The sequence below is a fragment of the Phycomyces blakesleeanus genome (assembly GCF_001638985.1).
Source record: "Phycomyces blakesleeanus NRRL 1555(-) unplaced genomic scaffold PHYBLscaffold_3, whole genome shotgun sequence".
In the NCBI taxonomy this organism is placed as follows: Eukaryota; Fungi; Mucoromycota; class Mucoromycetes; order Mucorales; family Phycomycetaceae; genus Phycomyces; species Phycomyces blakesleeanus.
The window spans coordinates 3,030,064-3,046,344 of record NW_017265136.1 but is presented as its reverse complement, the minus strand read 5'-3'; the positions used below and the strand labels follow the sequence as shown (position 1 = coordinate 3,046,344).

Below are 16,281 nucleotides of genomic sequence, written 5' to 3'. Positions count from 1 at the left end.
TCACACAACGTAGAAGAGAAGGTCTTTCCTCACTCTCATCTGACGTCTCCCATTCAATGGGTGTTGCACTTGCAGACCTGAAAGTGGTTATTATTGACAAAATTTGTATGGTAGAAGAGACACTATTTGGATGGGTTGATCGAAGACTTCGAGATATTTTTGATAGATCAGTTCGTTTTGGTGGAAAATCAGTTATTGTATTTGGTGACTTCCTACAACTTCCACCAGTTGGGGACACACCACTTTACAGCACCAGCCATGCAAGAGATACAAATCCATTTGTATCCTTATTTGGGTACAAGATCTGAGATTTGTTTAAAGTTTATAAATTAATGGAGATAATGTGACAAAGAGACGATATTCCATTTGCAGTAGCCTTAAACAACATGGTAATTGAGTCAATGACTGAAGGCAATATTCATATCCTCTAAAGTCAAGTGGCTTTAATAACTCCTGAAGATGCAATGAAAATTAGTACTGGCAGAAGAACATTACCTTCAGACCTTGTAGCTCAAGAAAACAATTTATCTGAAAGCAGTAACCAAAAGCCAATATATCTGTTTAACACAAATGCATACATTCAGCAAACAAACCAACACATACTTACCAGCTTGAATACTGAAGGTGCAATCTCCAAATCCTTTGACCGAGTAACTGAGCATTGCAGGGATAGCACTGCTATTCAAAGACTCATACATTCTGTCAATGATCATGCAAAGCAATCCGATGTTCAGGGTCTGATAAAAACGCTTTTGCTAAAAATAAGTGGAAAGTATATGATGACTGCAAACCTAAAGACAGCAGATGGACTTGTCAATGGTGCAACTGGAATCTTGGAGAGGACTGATTATGGCCAAAATATTGTACCAGACAGCACTGCCTCTGAAACATCTACTTTTACAGTTTTAAGAAAGCCATTAAGATTGTGGATTAGGTTTGATGATGAAAGAAGTGGGAAACAGTTGAGAAGACAGCAACAAAGAATTCGATGTAGTCTTGGGATTTCAGACGATCTGACAATAATAAAACCACACTATAACATAATTCGCAGAAATATCAAAAGTCAGATACATCTAACCCGTACACAATTCCCAATTGTTCCAGCTGAAGCACTCACTGTACACAAGTCACAGAGAGGCACATATAAATCAGTTGTTGTATTTGACCATGGATCACACAGAATGTCTCGATCACTCCTATATGTTGCATGTTCTAGAGCTACTTCTGCAGAAGGTTTAAAGTTAATATGCAAAGGTAACAGATTTGTTCCGCCCAGACCAATAGCAGAAGATCGAAACAATCAATTGAAAAATGAGCTCATTAGACAGCAGACAATACAGTTGGGATTATCATTTAGCCAACTACAAAAGCAAGAAACAAGTGATTATATACAGCTAATTTCGCATAATGTGCAAAGCTTGAGGGCACATATAAACCAGATAACCAGCAATCAAGTATACTTAACATCTGATATTATTCTTTGCAATGAAACTTGAACACTGCCTAATAATGAAGAATATGATATTTCAAACTTCACCATGATATCTCGCATAGATAGCCATTCAACCAATGCATGAGTTTCTGGTTATTGCTGCTATATTCGTAGCTCTCTTTTACCTAGTACAAACAACTCAAACAACAATTTTTTGGTTTATACAACCAGTTTCAGAGTGTTCATTGATGAAGCAGGTGGATCAACAAGTATATCATTATTTATATTAAGCAGCAACTTATATTGCAGCATATATGTATTCCCACTATGCCAACTAAATACCTTGATGGAAGCACTAGAATTTGTTGTTAGTCATACGTATATGCATATAACCATTGCTGGTGACTTTAATGTTGATTTCACAAAAGAATCGATCAAGAAAACGACATTACTTCAATTTATGAATAACAGAAATATGACTACTCACTGCAAAAGGAGGGCCAATTCAGTATACTAAATCTTGACCAAATACTGTCTGAATGAATAAAATTCAGCATGAATTCGATCGGAATTTATGATGCCAATTTTTTAAAATTCGTGAGCTAAATGAATACAATTAGTATACTGAATTTTAGGAACGCAAAAAGAAAAAGTGTGATATACTTTTATGTGATATATTTTGGTCGTGAAAATATAGACGCACTTTTATCAGACCGCAGATATTTCATTTTATATTGGTTTTGGGGTTTTTTTTAAATACAGCACATAACATTCAACATCTTTTTATTACTATATATGGGTTGTTAAAGAAGAGCTTTGGTCAAGATTTGGTCAAGATTTAGTCAAGATTTAGAGGTTTATGGGTCATTTTAAAGGTTTTTATTGGTTTGAAAAAATCTTCTTATTGTTTCTAGCTGTTTCTATTCGTCTACATCACTAATCGTCTTCCGTTGCAATTGGGTAGAAACATCACACTCGATGCCGTCATTTATTTTAGTGGATACTATGTTATTCCTTTCCAACATCCATTGGTCCACCCCTGGTGCAATTGACCCCTACTGTATTCCATTGCTTGCTGAGGCACGCCTTCTTAGCCTGTTTGTTTACTTTTATAAAAAATAATTATAGGGTGGATTAGAAAGAATATTCTAGGTATATTTATTTGAGAGCGACAGATTATTTAAAAAATATGAATGTACTTACAATAAAGTTAAACACGAGAACAGATGGATGTCTTTAACATAAAGATAGATATATCAACGTTTTAGTTAAATGTCTCAATTATAGTAATATTGTCTATAAAAATAATAACTTTTGTTAATACGATGCAAAGTAAATAAGACTATGGTTTGCTTACCAGACAGTTCAGAAAACAGAAGAGTTGACAAACACAAAATACAATGACATTGTCTATAAAATATAATCTTTTATTAGAATGAAATAAAGAGTATCAGACTATTTTTTGCTTACCAATTATTCAATACAATAGAAGATGCAGCATGCGGGAAATGGAGATATTATCTATAAAATAATTTCTTTTCATTAAAATTACATACAAAGAAGTAGAATGATTATTTACTTACTTGTCTATCTGTAGAGAATAAGAGTCGGTGTATAATCAAAAAAGAGGACCGAGATAAAGACCAGTGACTATAGAGTGTATGGTATACATAAGAAAAATAATAAATACAAGTTGTATCTTGAAGGTGCACGTTAATATTTATACAACATACCATTTTGTAAACCCTCCCAAGGTATATGTCTTTGTTAACGGGCCAGAAAAATCTAAGCAGAATAATTAATACATAAATCGTGAATAAATATTCAAGTATATTTTTATTACCTTTTTATCATTATTTTTGAGGCAGTTAAAAAGGACTTGGTGGTTTAAAGCATAGTGTATCATGCTAGAATAAAAACAACAAGATGATTAGGTCTTGAAACTTTGATGTGAGTTGATGCTTACCATGTTAGACATTAAGAAAGAAGTAAAGAAGAAGAAAGAAAAAATTAAAAAAAAAATGGGGGAAATTCAAAATTATAATTTTATGACCGTTGACCCTGAGAAACTGATAGAATCAATGGAGCAAATTGAAAGTCATTCAACCCATCCCGATTGAGACAAGACATTACGTACTAAACCATAATCTCTCACATCTTTGTAATGGATGTAAGCTATTACAAATGCCTTTCCAAGTCGGCTTATAAAGAAAAGTATAATATAGAGAGCAAAATGCTATAAAGAGCATCATCAGAAAAATAATCTTTTGGTGCCTTACTTTCCACCTTTACGTATGTTTTGATTTATTTTATTATTTTAAAGAAACCCGACTCTAATTATTAAAGTATTCACATTGTTTCCATTTCTTTCATTAGCCTTAAATATCTCAATTCATGTCTTCTAATACGCAGCAATCCAAAAAAACGAAAAAGACGACTACAAAAAAGTCTGTTCAACAAACCGCTGGGACAGCAGCAAGCACAAGACAACGGGAAATTCTTCCCAGCTTGACAGTTAGCGCAGAGCTAGATGGTACTGTCCTGTCCACTTTGTCCACCATGAGCACCCGACTGAATGAATCTCATTCACTTCTGGAGAAGGTCTACCACAACATGGGAGCAACCAATGGCCAGAATAACAATTCGAACCATAGTCCCATCGGTCAGGCTCTTACTACAGGAGAATATATAAAGTACCGCCTTCCAACGGTTTCGGTAGGATATATACTAGTAATAGAATATTGCAAAGTTACTTACATTATATTTTGCAGAGATTGATCCGTTCTCAAACACGAGCAGTTCTGGCAACAATGCCATTGACAGTCAATGAGGGCGCCTTCTCAACATCCAACCGTCCCATTGCTGATGTAGTGCAGAGCTACACACATCAGCAAGCTGAAGTAAAGTCTGTTTCGTCTGCAGTTGTGGAAGAGAAAACCCGAAGACATATTTTGTATATGCTTCAAAGGGCAAAAGCTTTGCCAGAAAAGATAGCTCGACAAAATCGGATTTCTCGATGCCGGTCAAGAAAGAGAAACGTAAGTATAGTCAACAGTTTTTGTGTAAACTATTTTAACTTTTTTTTCAGATTCTTGCAGACTACAAGGCAATTCACTTAGCTGACAAGGCAAACCTTGAGTCTACGTTTGGTGAGACTGTCGTTGACCTTCTGGACTATGACATGTTGTCTGATATTGAGTCAGATGAGGAGAAAAATAAAACTAGATATACTCCTAGAAATAGACATCCCTTGGTAAGGCTCTCATGATAAAAGTTATTTTTTTAATACTTCTAACTCAAAAGTATTTATATTATAATGCAGGTGGATGAATACTTTACTGTTTTGAAGGAACAGAGACTTGCTAACAAGGGATCAGATGTCATTGGCAATTCTGTCTATCTAGTTATTTTGAGAAACACCAAGTTATCAAATGAGAAAAAGGCACTTGTTGCTGCTTGGATTCACACATGCCAACAATAAATTGTTATTTTGTTTACAAAGTGAATATAGTACTTTAATAATTTTTATTGATTGTGTTGAATGATGTGGGGTGAAGTGGTAAAATATAATCAGGCGGTATTGTCAAGATGAGAAGCAATTAATATATAAATAAAAGGAGAAAGAAAGAGACAAAATCAAAAATCAAAATAATAAATTATTATTTTATTTTATTTTATTTTATTTTAAAGCCAATTAATAAAAGAAATATATATACAAAGCAATTATTTAATTATATAACCCTGATTGTTTTATCCTCGTTTTTTTTTATTGGAAATTATAATACCGATATTAGCAAGAATATGTAATAAAGGCAAAGAAAATGGTAAATGTCGGGTATTAAATATACAAGTTTTTTTGTCTTTTATATTATTGATAGAAGCAAGAGAAATAAATAATGGTTTTTACTATTTGTTAATAGTAAAAAAAAACTGGTAATATAATTTACTATTGCTCTTTTAAATACTTAATAAAGAAGTAATGTTAAAACTAAATAAGAATACAGATATAAATAAAGCTAAACCTTTTTACAGTCAAAAAAACTTGTATTATAATTATTTATACTGGTAACCTAAATAGTTGTTATTTATTTTTTTATGTGACTACTTTTCTAGGCAGTGGAATAACCAGGTGCTTTTGCGTCCCACTCTGCATTTTATGCGTAGTCAACGCAAAGCATAAATGCAGACGATGCACTGGAACAATGCACGAAGCATCTTCTTCCATAAATCCCTTGTCCCACAACTGCAGACCTTGATCAGCTAATGGCTGATGACTACTTGAATGGTAGGCGGGAAACCATTTAATGAATGCGAACGTTGACACTCTTTTGACTCCACCGATCTTGATGGTATGAGTAAATAAATACTCTATTTGACCAGGGAATTCAGATACATCGTCATTTGTTCTCTCAAGAAACAATACCCTCACAAAAGACCCGCGCTTCTTCTTTTCACCACTGCAGTACTCTTGCCCCAGCAATGAAATCTTCTTCACCTTTTGAATCCGATTGTTCACAAATACATCCTCACCAATTGGGATTCTCCCTACCACACAGAAGGAAACACTTGTACTCCGGTAAGCCTTGACATAGAATTCAAATAACCACTGATAGTGATATTCCTTCATCATAGTCAAAGGCTGCAACTTGATTGGCAATGTGGTCGGGGGCAAGGCCTCACTTCCGGTGACATTGTACCATGGATTTGTAGCAGCTTGCTGGAACATTGCTAAGCTAAATGGCAACGCAGGAGGGTGGCCAGCATCCAAATTCAAGGGAGAAGAGCTGTCGGAATTTGATTTTACTTGGGCAACCCCCTCAAGGAACTCTATCAGTGGTGATGAAAGATTGGTAGAATACGCTCGAAGAAAGCTACCAATGAATGCTTTCTCCAGGAAAACTCTCATGAAGGTGACCTCAAGACCATTGCGACAGTTCGTCTTGATGTTCTTCAACTTGCCGTTGTATCTCTTGAAGCTATACAGCCAGAATGCGTATACCGGACCAAAATTAAGCATTGACTCATGCAAGTGCATATGCAAGTGCATATTTGGCGTGATGCTGCTCTCTCCATAAAGAGTCTCACACTCTTTTCCGAATTCTCCAAGGAGCTGGTGTGCGCTGTCAATTTCTGAATATGTGACTGAAGGACCGGTCAACTTTCGGCATGCTTTTACAAAGAGAGTCCAGTTTTTGTAGTCGTCTTCAGGCAAAGCGTCTTTTATTACCACCAACGAATAAATCAGACACCACGATCGCCACTCGTCTGCCTTCATATACGGGAAACCAGATTCGATCTTTGTTGATAAAACGGCATACCCAGGAGGAACAAGAATACCATCGGCAAGACGTTGCATACGGACGAGAACAGCAGTTGGGAGATACCTCAGGTCTTTCCAAACACTGATCATACGCTTTGCTGTCCCAAGAAACAAATTGTGCATGGGATCAACAATCGTGCATCGGACGGGATCAAAGTAGTGTAGGCGATGCAACTCAGAAAAACGGGTGCCATGCTGCTTCTCCAAAACAGCTCTCTCTGCATCAGATTCTGCGCAGAACCACATCTCAGCTTCGGTTGCATTTTCCTCTTTTGTTCGGGAGACCCAGTTCTCATGATCGAATCCAGAATAATTGATCTTACTTGTTCCAGCAACAACAGTGAAATGACGCTTGCATATGTGACAGGCGTTTGTACTTGCAAATCCTGTAAATCCAGCAGTCTTTCTTGCAGCAGGTATGTCGCAAGCAACACACATAAGAGCAGCGCGGATACTAGTACCATTGGGGAACTCTGGAGTTTTCATAGTTATGCTGCCGTATAACTCTACCAGCTCGTCTACCAGAGGTTCCAAGAAGTTGTTCATCTGGTCGATCTTTGCTTTCTTTGGACCAGGCATGACACCGACAAGGATAATGTTTTCCAGCTTCATTCTTTCTTCCCTAGGCAGGTTGTTCATTGACAGGTACAAGGCCCCACTTGCATGTGTACGACCCTCGAACGGTTGAAACCAATCCACATTCAATGTCAACATCAAAGAATGGTCGTGATTCACAAAAGGCTCGTCATCTTCATCAAGGAGCTCAGACCACATTGCACTATCACAGACGTCCAACAAGGTACTGTTTACGGTTTCCCTTGATCTCCATTGAACGATTTGATGCTCGAACCCAGGTTTGGCGAAATGCTGTGCCAATGCATTCTTGAGCGAGTTGTATGGAAAAACCATGAGAGGGACGGCGCGATCAGCTTTGGTGTCAGAGAAAAGAGGATTTCCGCAGTATGTTGGTGGTGTGGTTGTGTATTTTTCGAATGTGCAATTTGGTTGGCGATTGCCTGGTAGGTAAATTGCAAAGCACTTGTTGCAGACGGTGTATTTGACAATGCTTTTTGTCATGAAATTAAAGTCAGTCATAGTCTTTAATACATCAATGGTGAGTGGGAGATCGGTATCCTTATCAAAGGCAACAAGAAGATGGCAGAAGAATTTCAACATAGCAGTTCTACCTGCTTGAACCAAGTAAAACGCCTGAAAGATAACGCCAAATAGAGCCATGAATTGGCTTGTTTGAGACATTTCATGAATTTTCAAAGAAGCAACTACAAAGGCAAGTATTTCTGTTAATTATTTGTAATACAATTTATGTATATTTCTTTTTTAAATGTATGCATACTGGAAGCAACCATGTCTTCAAAATCTTCAACACCAGCAACCTCAACTTTGCTCTCATCTTCAGACTCATTGCTTGAATCAGGATCGTCATTGTCAGAAGCCAATGATGTTGTCTCAACATCAGACTCTTCGAATTGAAAAATCTGGTCTTCTCTCAAAAAAGGTACACTCTGTACGGTAGTTTCGGCTGATACAATAGAATAATTGTCTTCATCTATAGTAAAACCAGACTATTAGCTATCTAAATTATGATTTATTAAAAAGAAATTTTATACTCACAATCAATCGATGTTTCAGATACATCTACCCTCTCAACGTCTGTCTCTTCTTTGATAACTTCTGTATTAACTGATAATTAACAAAAAAAATATTAGATTACAATTTATCCAGTAATGCGCATACTACTCAAATGTCATTTACCTCGATTTTTTGGGCCAATGTCTAATAACTTATCAGCATTATTATGACACTTAAAGGTCTGTGCATTTTGCAAAATTCCACTAATTGCATTTTTGGTACATGATGAACATGTACACATAACAGTGTAGATTTTAGTTGTAGAATTCATAACAGTAAGAATAATATTAATAATAATAAAATAATAAAGAGGTGTATACTATATTTTATTTTCATCTTTTATATGTCTCTTATTTTTGTCATTAATAATGAGTTGATATATCTTGTTCACTATGTCATTGACTACATTGAGCTTACCGTCCCTATTAGTAAGAATTACAAATGGATTTTGATGCAGCGATCTTTTCTTAAAAAAAGTGTGCCTGATTATTAATGGGGCTTCAATTTAATAATCACTGATATAATGGCGTAGTTTTTCTCTTTCGCGTTTTTTTAACATGACATCAATTCTCGCTCATTTTGGCAAGTGGCCTTTTTTGGATTTTCTTTTTCTTGTATTTTTTATGACATCAATTCTTGCTCTTTTTTTCAATTTTTTTTGATATACTTTCTTATTAAAAATAAGTCATATATCATACATTATTATATTCTAATAAAATTCGGTATTTTTTGCGATGCAATAAAAATATTATTGAGTCTAAATTAGGTGCATCTGTAACAACAAGTTTTTCCTTCCAGAAAAATAATTAAATACTACATTTAACATTTAATATTTTATTTTTATTTTTTATTTTTCTGCCAAGTCAATCGAAACATATATTTTTTAAGACAATTGTGCGATTTATTGCCTAATTAATAAATATTTGTGTTTGTATCTGTGTTTATTTAATATAATCAGAAAAAATTGCGAATTCCCATCTCAAGAAAAAAATATATTGAAAAACGATGGTGTTTGAAATATTTTTCCAAATTTTGCCAAAATTCAAAAAATAAAATTCGACCGAATCCACCCTCCTTTTGCAGTGACTACACTTCCTAACACTATTCAATCAACAACAAGCCAGAATACTCTTATTGACAACATCTTTTCAACTATGCCAGTGCTGGATTCAGGAAGATATATATCTTTGACCAGTTACCATTCTCCTTTGTGGGCAAAATTTATGTAAATTATACTAATTATTTTATACTATTCTTTATGCTTTTATTTTTTACTTATTTACATAATTATATTTACATGCCCACTTCTCTATGTTTTCTGTTCTCTATGCTTTATGTTTTTTTATACAAATAAAACCAAAATAAATTCACACAAGAAAAAAGAGAAAACTGGATATATCGGAATATAGAACATCTTACTTGATATAGACTTTGGTCTAAGCTGAGATGGTTTTATTTGGTTGTATCTTTTTAGTTGCTTTAAATACTCTGATAAGTTTACTTTAAAGAACTAAATGTTTACTAACACTATAAATGAAATTGATGTGGCCGCTACCATTAGTAGCGGATATACCACTAATTTATTTTAATTAACCAATCAAATCAGTTCTAGGGTTTAGTACAAATATTAAAAAAAAGTGAAAAAGATAAAGTTGTATTTAAGAGCAAAATAACATAATAAAAACATTTTTTTTTACATATATATCCTATAGAGAGTATAACAACTTGATTTATTTATTTTTTATTTGAAATTGTAAAACCTTTTTTGGTCTCATTGTCAAGATTGTTATATTTTAACAAAACCACTAATCAATGTGACAGACCAACTATCTTTCCCACTAATTTACCAAAAGTACGAGATTTAAATTGATTTTTTTTTATATTTTATTTTGCTCAATTTTTACTTTGCATTTATTTTTCCCTTTCATTGTAAATGAACATCATCTTGAAGTTATTTTTTAAAATGATGGTAAATCTCTATAGTTACTTTATATATCTAATTTATATGACTTGCTCTCTATTTTATTTTTATCTGTTTTAATTTGCTAAAATAAAAGTATATTTTAATTATTAATAAAACAAAAAGTTTTTTATTGTTATTAGAGGAGATGTTATCTGGTGGAAAATTGAATATTTTTTCATTTTTAATGGAAACGGCGATTTAATTTCCAATAATTGTTATACATTTTTCTTGGTTGACACAATTTAGTGGAAAATGTATACGGAAAATTACGAATTTCATAATTTTCCACTAACATTTTCCATTAAATATTTTCTCAAAATCAAGCTTATTCTCTCACTCTCAAATTAAGGTATAGGGTAACCAAGAGTGTCTATTGTATATGTAATTAATTTATGCAATCTTTAAAGATCAAATTTATTAAAAAAAAAGATTGAAATTTATGAGGATTTATTTTTTTTATATTTGACACAGTATGATGTTCTCATCAATTGATAAGTTTCTACAACTGCTGCCAGAGTGCTTTGTTTTTTACTGGGTTTGTCCAATCTTTATTTTTTAGCAGCCACACTTTTTCTATTAGATAACACCTCTTCTATTTATAAAAATATCAAAGAGAAGAGATGCTCTCAGAATTGTTTTTTGATAAAGAATTCTTTATCGAAAAACAATAATGTTTGTTTTTTAGAAGATTAATATATGTCAAATATAGATGTCATGTAATGAATAATGCATTAGTATTATAGTCAGTACTATACTTCAAAGATATAAATTTATTTGAAAGCATATTAAAGGAATGCTTTTTCTTGTGACTTTATCTCTATCAGAAAGCATGTAATATTCGATTTTAAGCAAAGCAGTTGGTGCAAGATAGCATACTATGTACTATTTTGAGTAGAAATTACTGGTTTGTATAGCAAAGAAAACCCTGAAAATGATATATAACAGTAATATAAAAGCAATTCTCCAAAGATATTCTGATAGTAATAAAAATATACATCTATTTTTGGATATTAAATTTTTTTTATCCCTGCTAGAGAGCAGATATAAAAATTATGGTCTTTAAAAATATTATTCTTTTTTTGAAAAAAATATACTGTAAAATAGGAACATTATTGTTTTTCGATAAAAAATTCTTTATTAAAAAACAATTCCGAGAGCACCTAAGAAGATAAAAATATGTATAAAGGGTATTTACAGTTTAATATATCTCAATTTGCCAGCAGTACTTTTTATGTCTTCATTGAATATATAGTATGATGTGACTACTTTATACTTCATAGGGCATTCAACTGATTGAATCAAACCGACTTTATTCTGTATGTCATTCAGGCTAATAACAACAAGCCTTTGTGTGACCAAATTTGTGTCTATGATCACAATGGGTATATTGCTGTCATATTCAGCTGCTGAATGTTTCTTCATTACACTCACCAACACAAGAAACTGCCTGCAGCTCTCGTCATCAAAAGGGCAGTGAGCGAAATAGAACAATACAGAGTCAACGTACCAGCAGTTGTGACTAGAATTCACAATTAGTATTAGTTTTATTTACATCAAAATGTTTGACTCATAGATTGACTCACTTTTGATAAATGGCATTGAATCTCACATGGTGATTTCTATGATGAACTTCCGATCTCTTTTGCATGTACATCTCAGAGTCATATACATGGTTGTTGATCCAAGCACGCACAGCAAGTTTGACAGTTTCCAATGTATAACGCAAATCAATGGAAAAAGTGCATTTTGATTGGGTATAATATGCTGTTAACTCTTTTATGAGCGTGGGTATAGGAATGAATTGAGCCAATTAACTCAATTGGTCAAAAGGACTCCACAACTGGTGATTTTGGCTGTGTGGGGAAGTTCTGAGTAATCGGTGAGAGATGTTTGATTTGGCTTGATAGAATCCAGCTGCTGTTCTATGTTGAATGCACAATTTAAGTAACTATGTATTGTGAGCCTTTTGACCAAGTTTCCAGCATTTTTATCACAGAATACTCTACTTTCGATCAGTTTTAAGTATCTTCCAATCGTTCTTTCCATAGATCTAGTGTTATACACCCAGAGATTTCTAACCTTTCTTGTCATATATCCAATGTGTGTCAAGTAATGGTTTACTAGAGAAAATACACTTATAGATATGTTGTTTTTGGTGATCTCAGCTTGCAAAAACTGGTGCCAGATACTAAAGTGACTATAGATAAAGAAAGATAAGCATCAGCATTATTATTATTATTATTAAAAAAAAACTAGAGAATACATTAAAGTTTATTTTCCATTTCAAAAATTAACTTCTTATTCATGTTCTATTATAGTGAAATAGAACAACGTCTTATCAAAGCAAGACATGCTTTTTGAGTAGCAACTTTTGTGAAAAAAGATACAAGGAGAGTGGAGACTATATACAATAAAAAATTAATATAATCAATTGCCCTCGTGCCTTTGGTCTTAAGCATCAGATTATCTTAACTGCCTTGAAATAAAAACATGGATTTTTGATTGGGACAACTCGATACACTGACCAGCTGACAATACATCTTTTTTTTTGCAAGGAAAAGATATATCAATCTTTTAAGAGAAGAAATCTATCAGCAGTTCTTGGGTAGTAATTATTGGTAGATGTGATAGAATTTGTTAGTACTATTAACTTGTAAACAAGCTTTCCTATACCATGTCCAATTAAGTGCATCTCATCCAGATCATAGAATGAAAACCCAGTAAAGGTAGGTAGCTATGCAAAGATGTTGTGCTCTTGCACTGCAAAAGACAACCGATTTAAGTAGCTTAATTTTTGTTTAAATCCTCCAAAAATCGGTGGTTTATGTTCAATTATAGTTCGGTATTTGTTACAAAAATTGGTTCATTTAGTTAACCAAATGATGAGATTATAGATACTAAAATCAATAGATAAATTGAGAGTTATAATTCCCCCTTTTCTTGAAATGTTATAATTGTCTGTAATTCTGGTTATATATTCACCCATAACTTCAAACCGTACCTAAACCCTACTTGTTATAGAATTGGCTTTGAACTCTCTACCTCTTAAAAAATTTTATTTGCTTTAATTACATGATATTATTGGATAGACCTCACTAAAATCGACCTAGAATCAGTCTGAAATCTGACAGGAACCAGCATTCAAATGAATGATTGTAAAAAAAAACTTAAATAGATCTTGTTGACATCATCAAGAGATGACGCATTTGAAATAGAATCTCATGGAAAAAATGGTTTTTATTGATTTTTGAATGGTTGGAAAATATATTTAGCTATTTAATATAGACCACTAATACTTCTTTAAAAGTGTGTATCCGAATAGTACGACTTGTATACATGTTATACTTTCATTTATTGGACGGCTTGAATACATTGGATGACCTAACTTATACTATACTTCTCTACCTTATCGGTTTCATGTATTCGGCACGTTTTTTGGTTTTACACTTCTTTAACTGAAAATGAAATCCTTGGTATTTTCTTGGAGAATACGTTTGTTTGGAACTACATTAGCTTAGAGCAAAAAAAGATACCGAAGTATTAATACAGGTTTCTTTATGAAATAAAATGAAATAACATACTTACTAGATCATTTATGGGGGTTCATAACAAATCTCGCGATAGAATAAAAATCCGTTTGATTGATATTTTCTTTTAAATAAAAAGCAAGAAATAAAATAAACAACTTTATTAATATGTACGCTTTGATTGTAAAGACACTTGAATTACTTACATATTATAGACACGCGTTTGCAAAAGGGGGCAAACCAGTATGACTTGAAAAAAAGGCGTGACATATTTATCTGAGAAGAAGAATTGATAAGTTACATTATTTAAGTTGAGTTATATATATATTACCTTTTCATAGACTGAAAATACCAGAAAGTATATAGTGTCAAGAGCAAAATATCTTTTATTACAAAATGGATAGAAGCCCTATCATTTTAAAAATAAAAAATATTTAGTCAGCAAGGTGTATCATTTTAGTTAGGAGATTGTTTATTACCTGTACTGTTTTGAATGCTTGTTGAGTGTATTGTTTATCTAATATATATTAAGATGATTCTAAAAGCCAAAAGTATTAATAAAAGTTGAGATCTTAAGAGTAAGCTTACCAAGACATATAAAAAGAGACAAAATGAGAAGAGCAGGTTAAAGAAAGAGAAAATAAAAAAGAGGGGCGCGGTTATTCTATTAAATACGAATTCGGGGTTTTTTTTTTAAAAATAAATAAATCAAAAAATAATTTTTGTCTGTAACTTAGAATTGAAAGAAAACGCAGTTGCACTATGCCAGCAGCTAATACATATGAAAAACAGAGTATAGTATAAAATCATATTATTCAAATACTAATACATAATATAAGAATAAAACATGGATTGAAAATTAAATTAAAGAAACACATAAAATACTCACAACAAGAGTGGAAACATTCAAAGCTGTTCTTGTTACGTAATAGATCATGGTGTTCTCTGAGAAAGAATAAAACTTAAAGCCCAAATTAAACATAATATAAATAGCCCCTTTGGATTTAAAAAAAACAAGCTATTCTTATTATTCACAATGTCAAGAAATCTCAATAACAATTCAGTTAACAATGCTTTTGGTGAAGAACCTTCTGTGGGAAGGTAGATTAAAACCAGGCAGTCTTCAATTTTCTTATATTAATTTTATTTTCGTTTTTTATAAAAATCAAAAAAAAGCCCACCAAGAAATACCAATGATATAAGGACAATAATGTTGCAACACTCACAGGGAACAGTGAGCAATCAAAGACCACTAGCACCAAAGAGAGCTCGGTTGAATCTTGAAGGTGATTCGTCGGGTAGAACTCGTAACATCCATGATGTGTACGAGAAACTTGATATCATGAATGGTGTCTTAAACACTGTTTTGAAGAACACATCTTCTGAGAAAGCCGAAGCCACTGCTAGTAATGCAGTTGAGCAAGACATGTCGCCTGGACGTCAACCAACATTGGATGTAAGTAATCATAATATGTTTTTATGTAGATAGAATTTAATATACATTTATATTATAGCAATTGTTGCGTAATTATTTGAGTGAAGAGAAATTGTATGACCAATACAATACCAATGAAAATAAAAACAGTGAGGGAAACAGACTCGTTCTGAAGTCTGTTACCGATTACCTTCGTCGTCAAGAAGAGGGGAAAAAGGTGGACTTGCCAACTCTTCAAACCAAGATTGTGCGGCACATTGGCAACAGAAAGTTGCAAGAAAAAAAAACAGGAGAAAAGAAGCAGGAAGAGAATCGACGGGCCTGTCTTCGTCAGCAACGTGTAAAGGTAAAAAACACACGCACACAATATACTAGATGTGATATTAAATTAGAAATATTATATATTTATATATAGTCATGTGAAAGAAGACAATCTGCCTTGAAAGCCAATCGGGCACACTTTGTGAACAGCTTTGGAGAGAATGTTGACAGTATTCTCCATGCTGATTACATGTCAGACCTTGAGAGTGATGACGAAAGAGAAGAAGAGGAACAGGATTCGTCCTCAGAAAAGAGTTTTTTTTGGAGATTCCGCCCAAGCTGGAGAAGCGAAGAGGTATAGTACAAAAAACTATTTTTTTGGATGGTGTGTAATAATACTTACATTGACATATAGGGAGATAGGTTCGTTGATGAACTTGATGCGGATTATGAGGCAGCTCATGATAAGAAAAATAATACCCGTCCATTCGAGCATAAATTTAAAGGAATAAGAGATAAGCAGCTTAGTAAGACCAAGGCAAACAAGCTGCCATCATGGTCAAAGAAACAATAAGACAATAAATCAAACATTTTCTAATAAATTGATAAAAGAGTGCAAAGTGGTATTTTATTAATATTATTTAAGCTTCTATTTTTTGGGGTAAAGGGATTACTAAACGTTTAAATCACTAG

General features: G+C 33.1%; 5 protein-coding genes across 5 annotated transcripts in view; 1 reads left to right on the top strand and 4 right to left on the bottom strand.

The window, feature by feature from the left end:
* Window positions 1–2,440: 2,440 nt before the first annotated feature.
* PHYBLDRAFT_62184 (hypothetical protein) lies at window positions 2,441–3,562 on the bottom strand (the record flags this gene model as incomplete). Its single annotated transcript, XM_018440920.1, has 5 exons — window positions 2,441–2,538; window positions 2,790–2,856; window positions 3,016–3,082; window positions 3,166–3,217; window positions 3,493–3,562. 5 exons carry the CDS (start codon window positions 3,560–3,562, stop codon window positions 2,441–2,443), a joined length of 354 nt encoding a protein of 117 aa, XP_018297095.1.
* A 264-nt stretch (window positions 3,563–3,826) lies between these two features.
* On the top strand, window positions 3,827–4,913 carry PHYBLDRAFT_164137 (hypothetical protein; the record flags this gene model as incomplete). Its single annotated transcript, XM_018434949.1, has 4 exons — window positions 3,827–4,147; window positions 4,204–4,470; window positions 4,521–4,685; window positions 4,755–4,913. The coding sequence occupies 4 exons, from the start codon at window positions 3,827–3,829 to the stop codon at window positions 4,911–4,913; spliced, it is 912 nt and encodes a 303-aa protein (XP_018297094.1).
* Window positions 4,914–5,525: 612 nt separating this feature from the next.
* PHYBLDRAFT_164136 (hypothetical protein) lies at window positions 5,526–8,673 on the bottom strand (the record flags this gene model as incomplete). Its single annotated transcript, XM_018434948.1, has 5 exons — window positions 5,526–7,019; window positions 7,587–8,050; window positions 8,107–8,319; window positions 8,385–8,453; window positions 8,526–8,673. 5 exons carry the CDS (start codon window positions 8,671–8,673, stop codon window positions 5,526–5,528), a joined length of 2,388 nt encoding a protein of 795 aa, XP_018297093.1.
* Window positions 8,674–11,556: 2,883 nt separating this feature from the next.
* PHYBLDRAFT_164135 (hypothetical protein) lies at window positions 11,557–13,057 on the bottom strand (the record flags this gene model as incomplete). The annotated part of the gene is made up of 4 exons (XM_018434947.1): window positions 11,557–11,884; window positions 11,949–12,138; window positions 12,372–12,562; window positions 13,017–13,057. The coding sequence occupies 4 exons, from the start codon at window positions 13,055–13,057 to the stop codon at window positions 11,557–11,559; spliced, it is 750 nt and encodes a 249-aa protein (XP_018297092.1).
* Window positions 13,058–13,958: 901 nt separating this feature from the next.
* The window catches only part of PHYBLDRAFT_62186 (hypothetical protein), a gene marked incomplete at both ends in the record, with an annotated part of 5,003 nt that continues 2,680 nt past the window's right edge, over window positions 13,959–16,281 (bottom strand). The window contains 2 exons of the mRNA XM_018440921.1: window positions 13,959–14,016; window positions 14,099–14,168. Coding sequence (XP_018297091.1) covers window positions 13,959–14,016; window positions 14,099–14,168 — 128 coding nt within the window. The remainder of the gene's footprint in view (window positions 14,017–14,098; window positions 14,169–16,281) is intronic.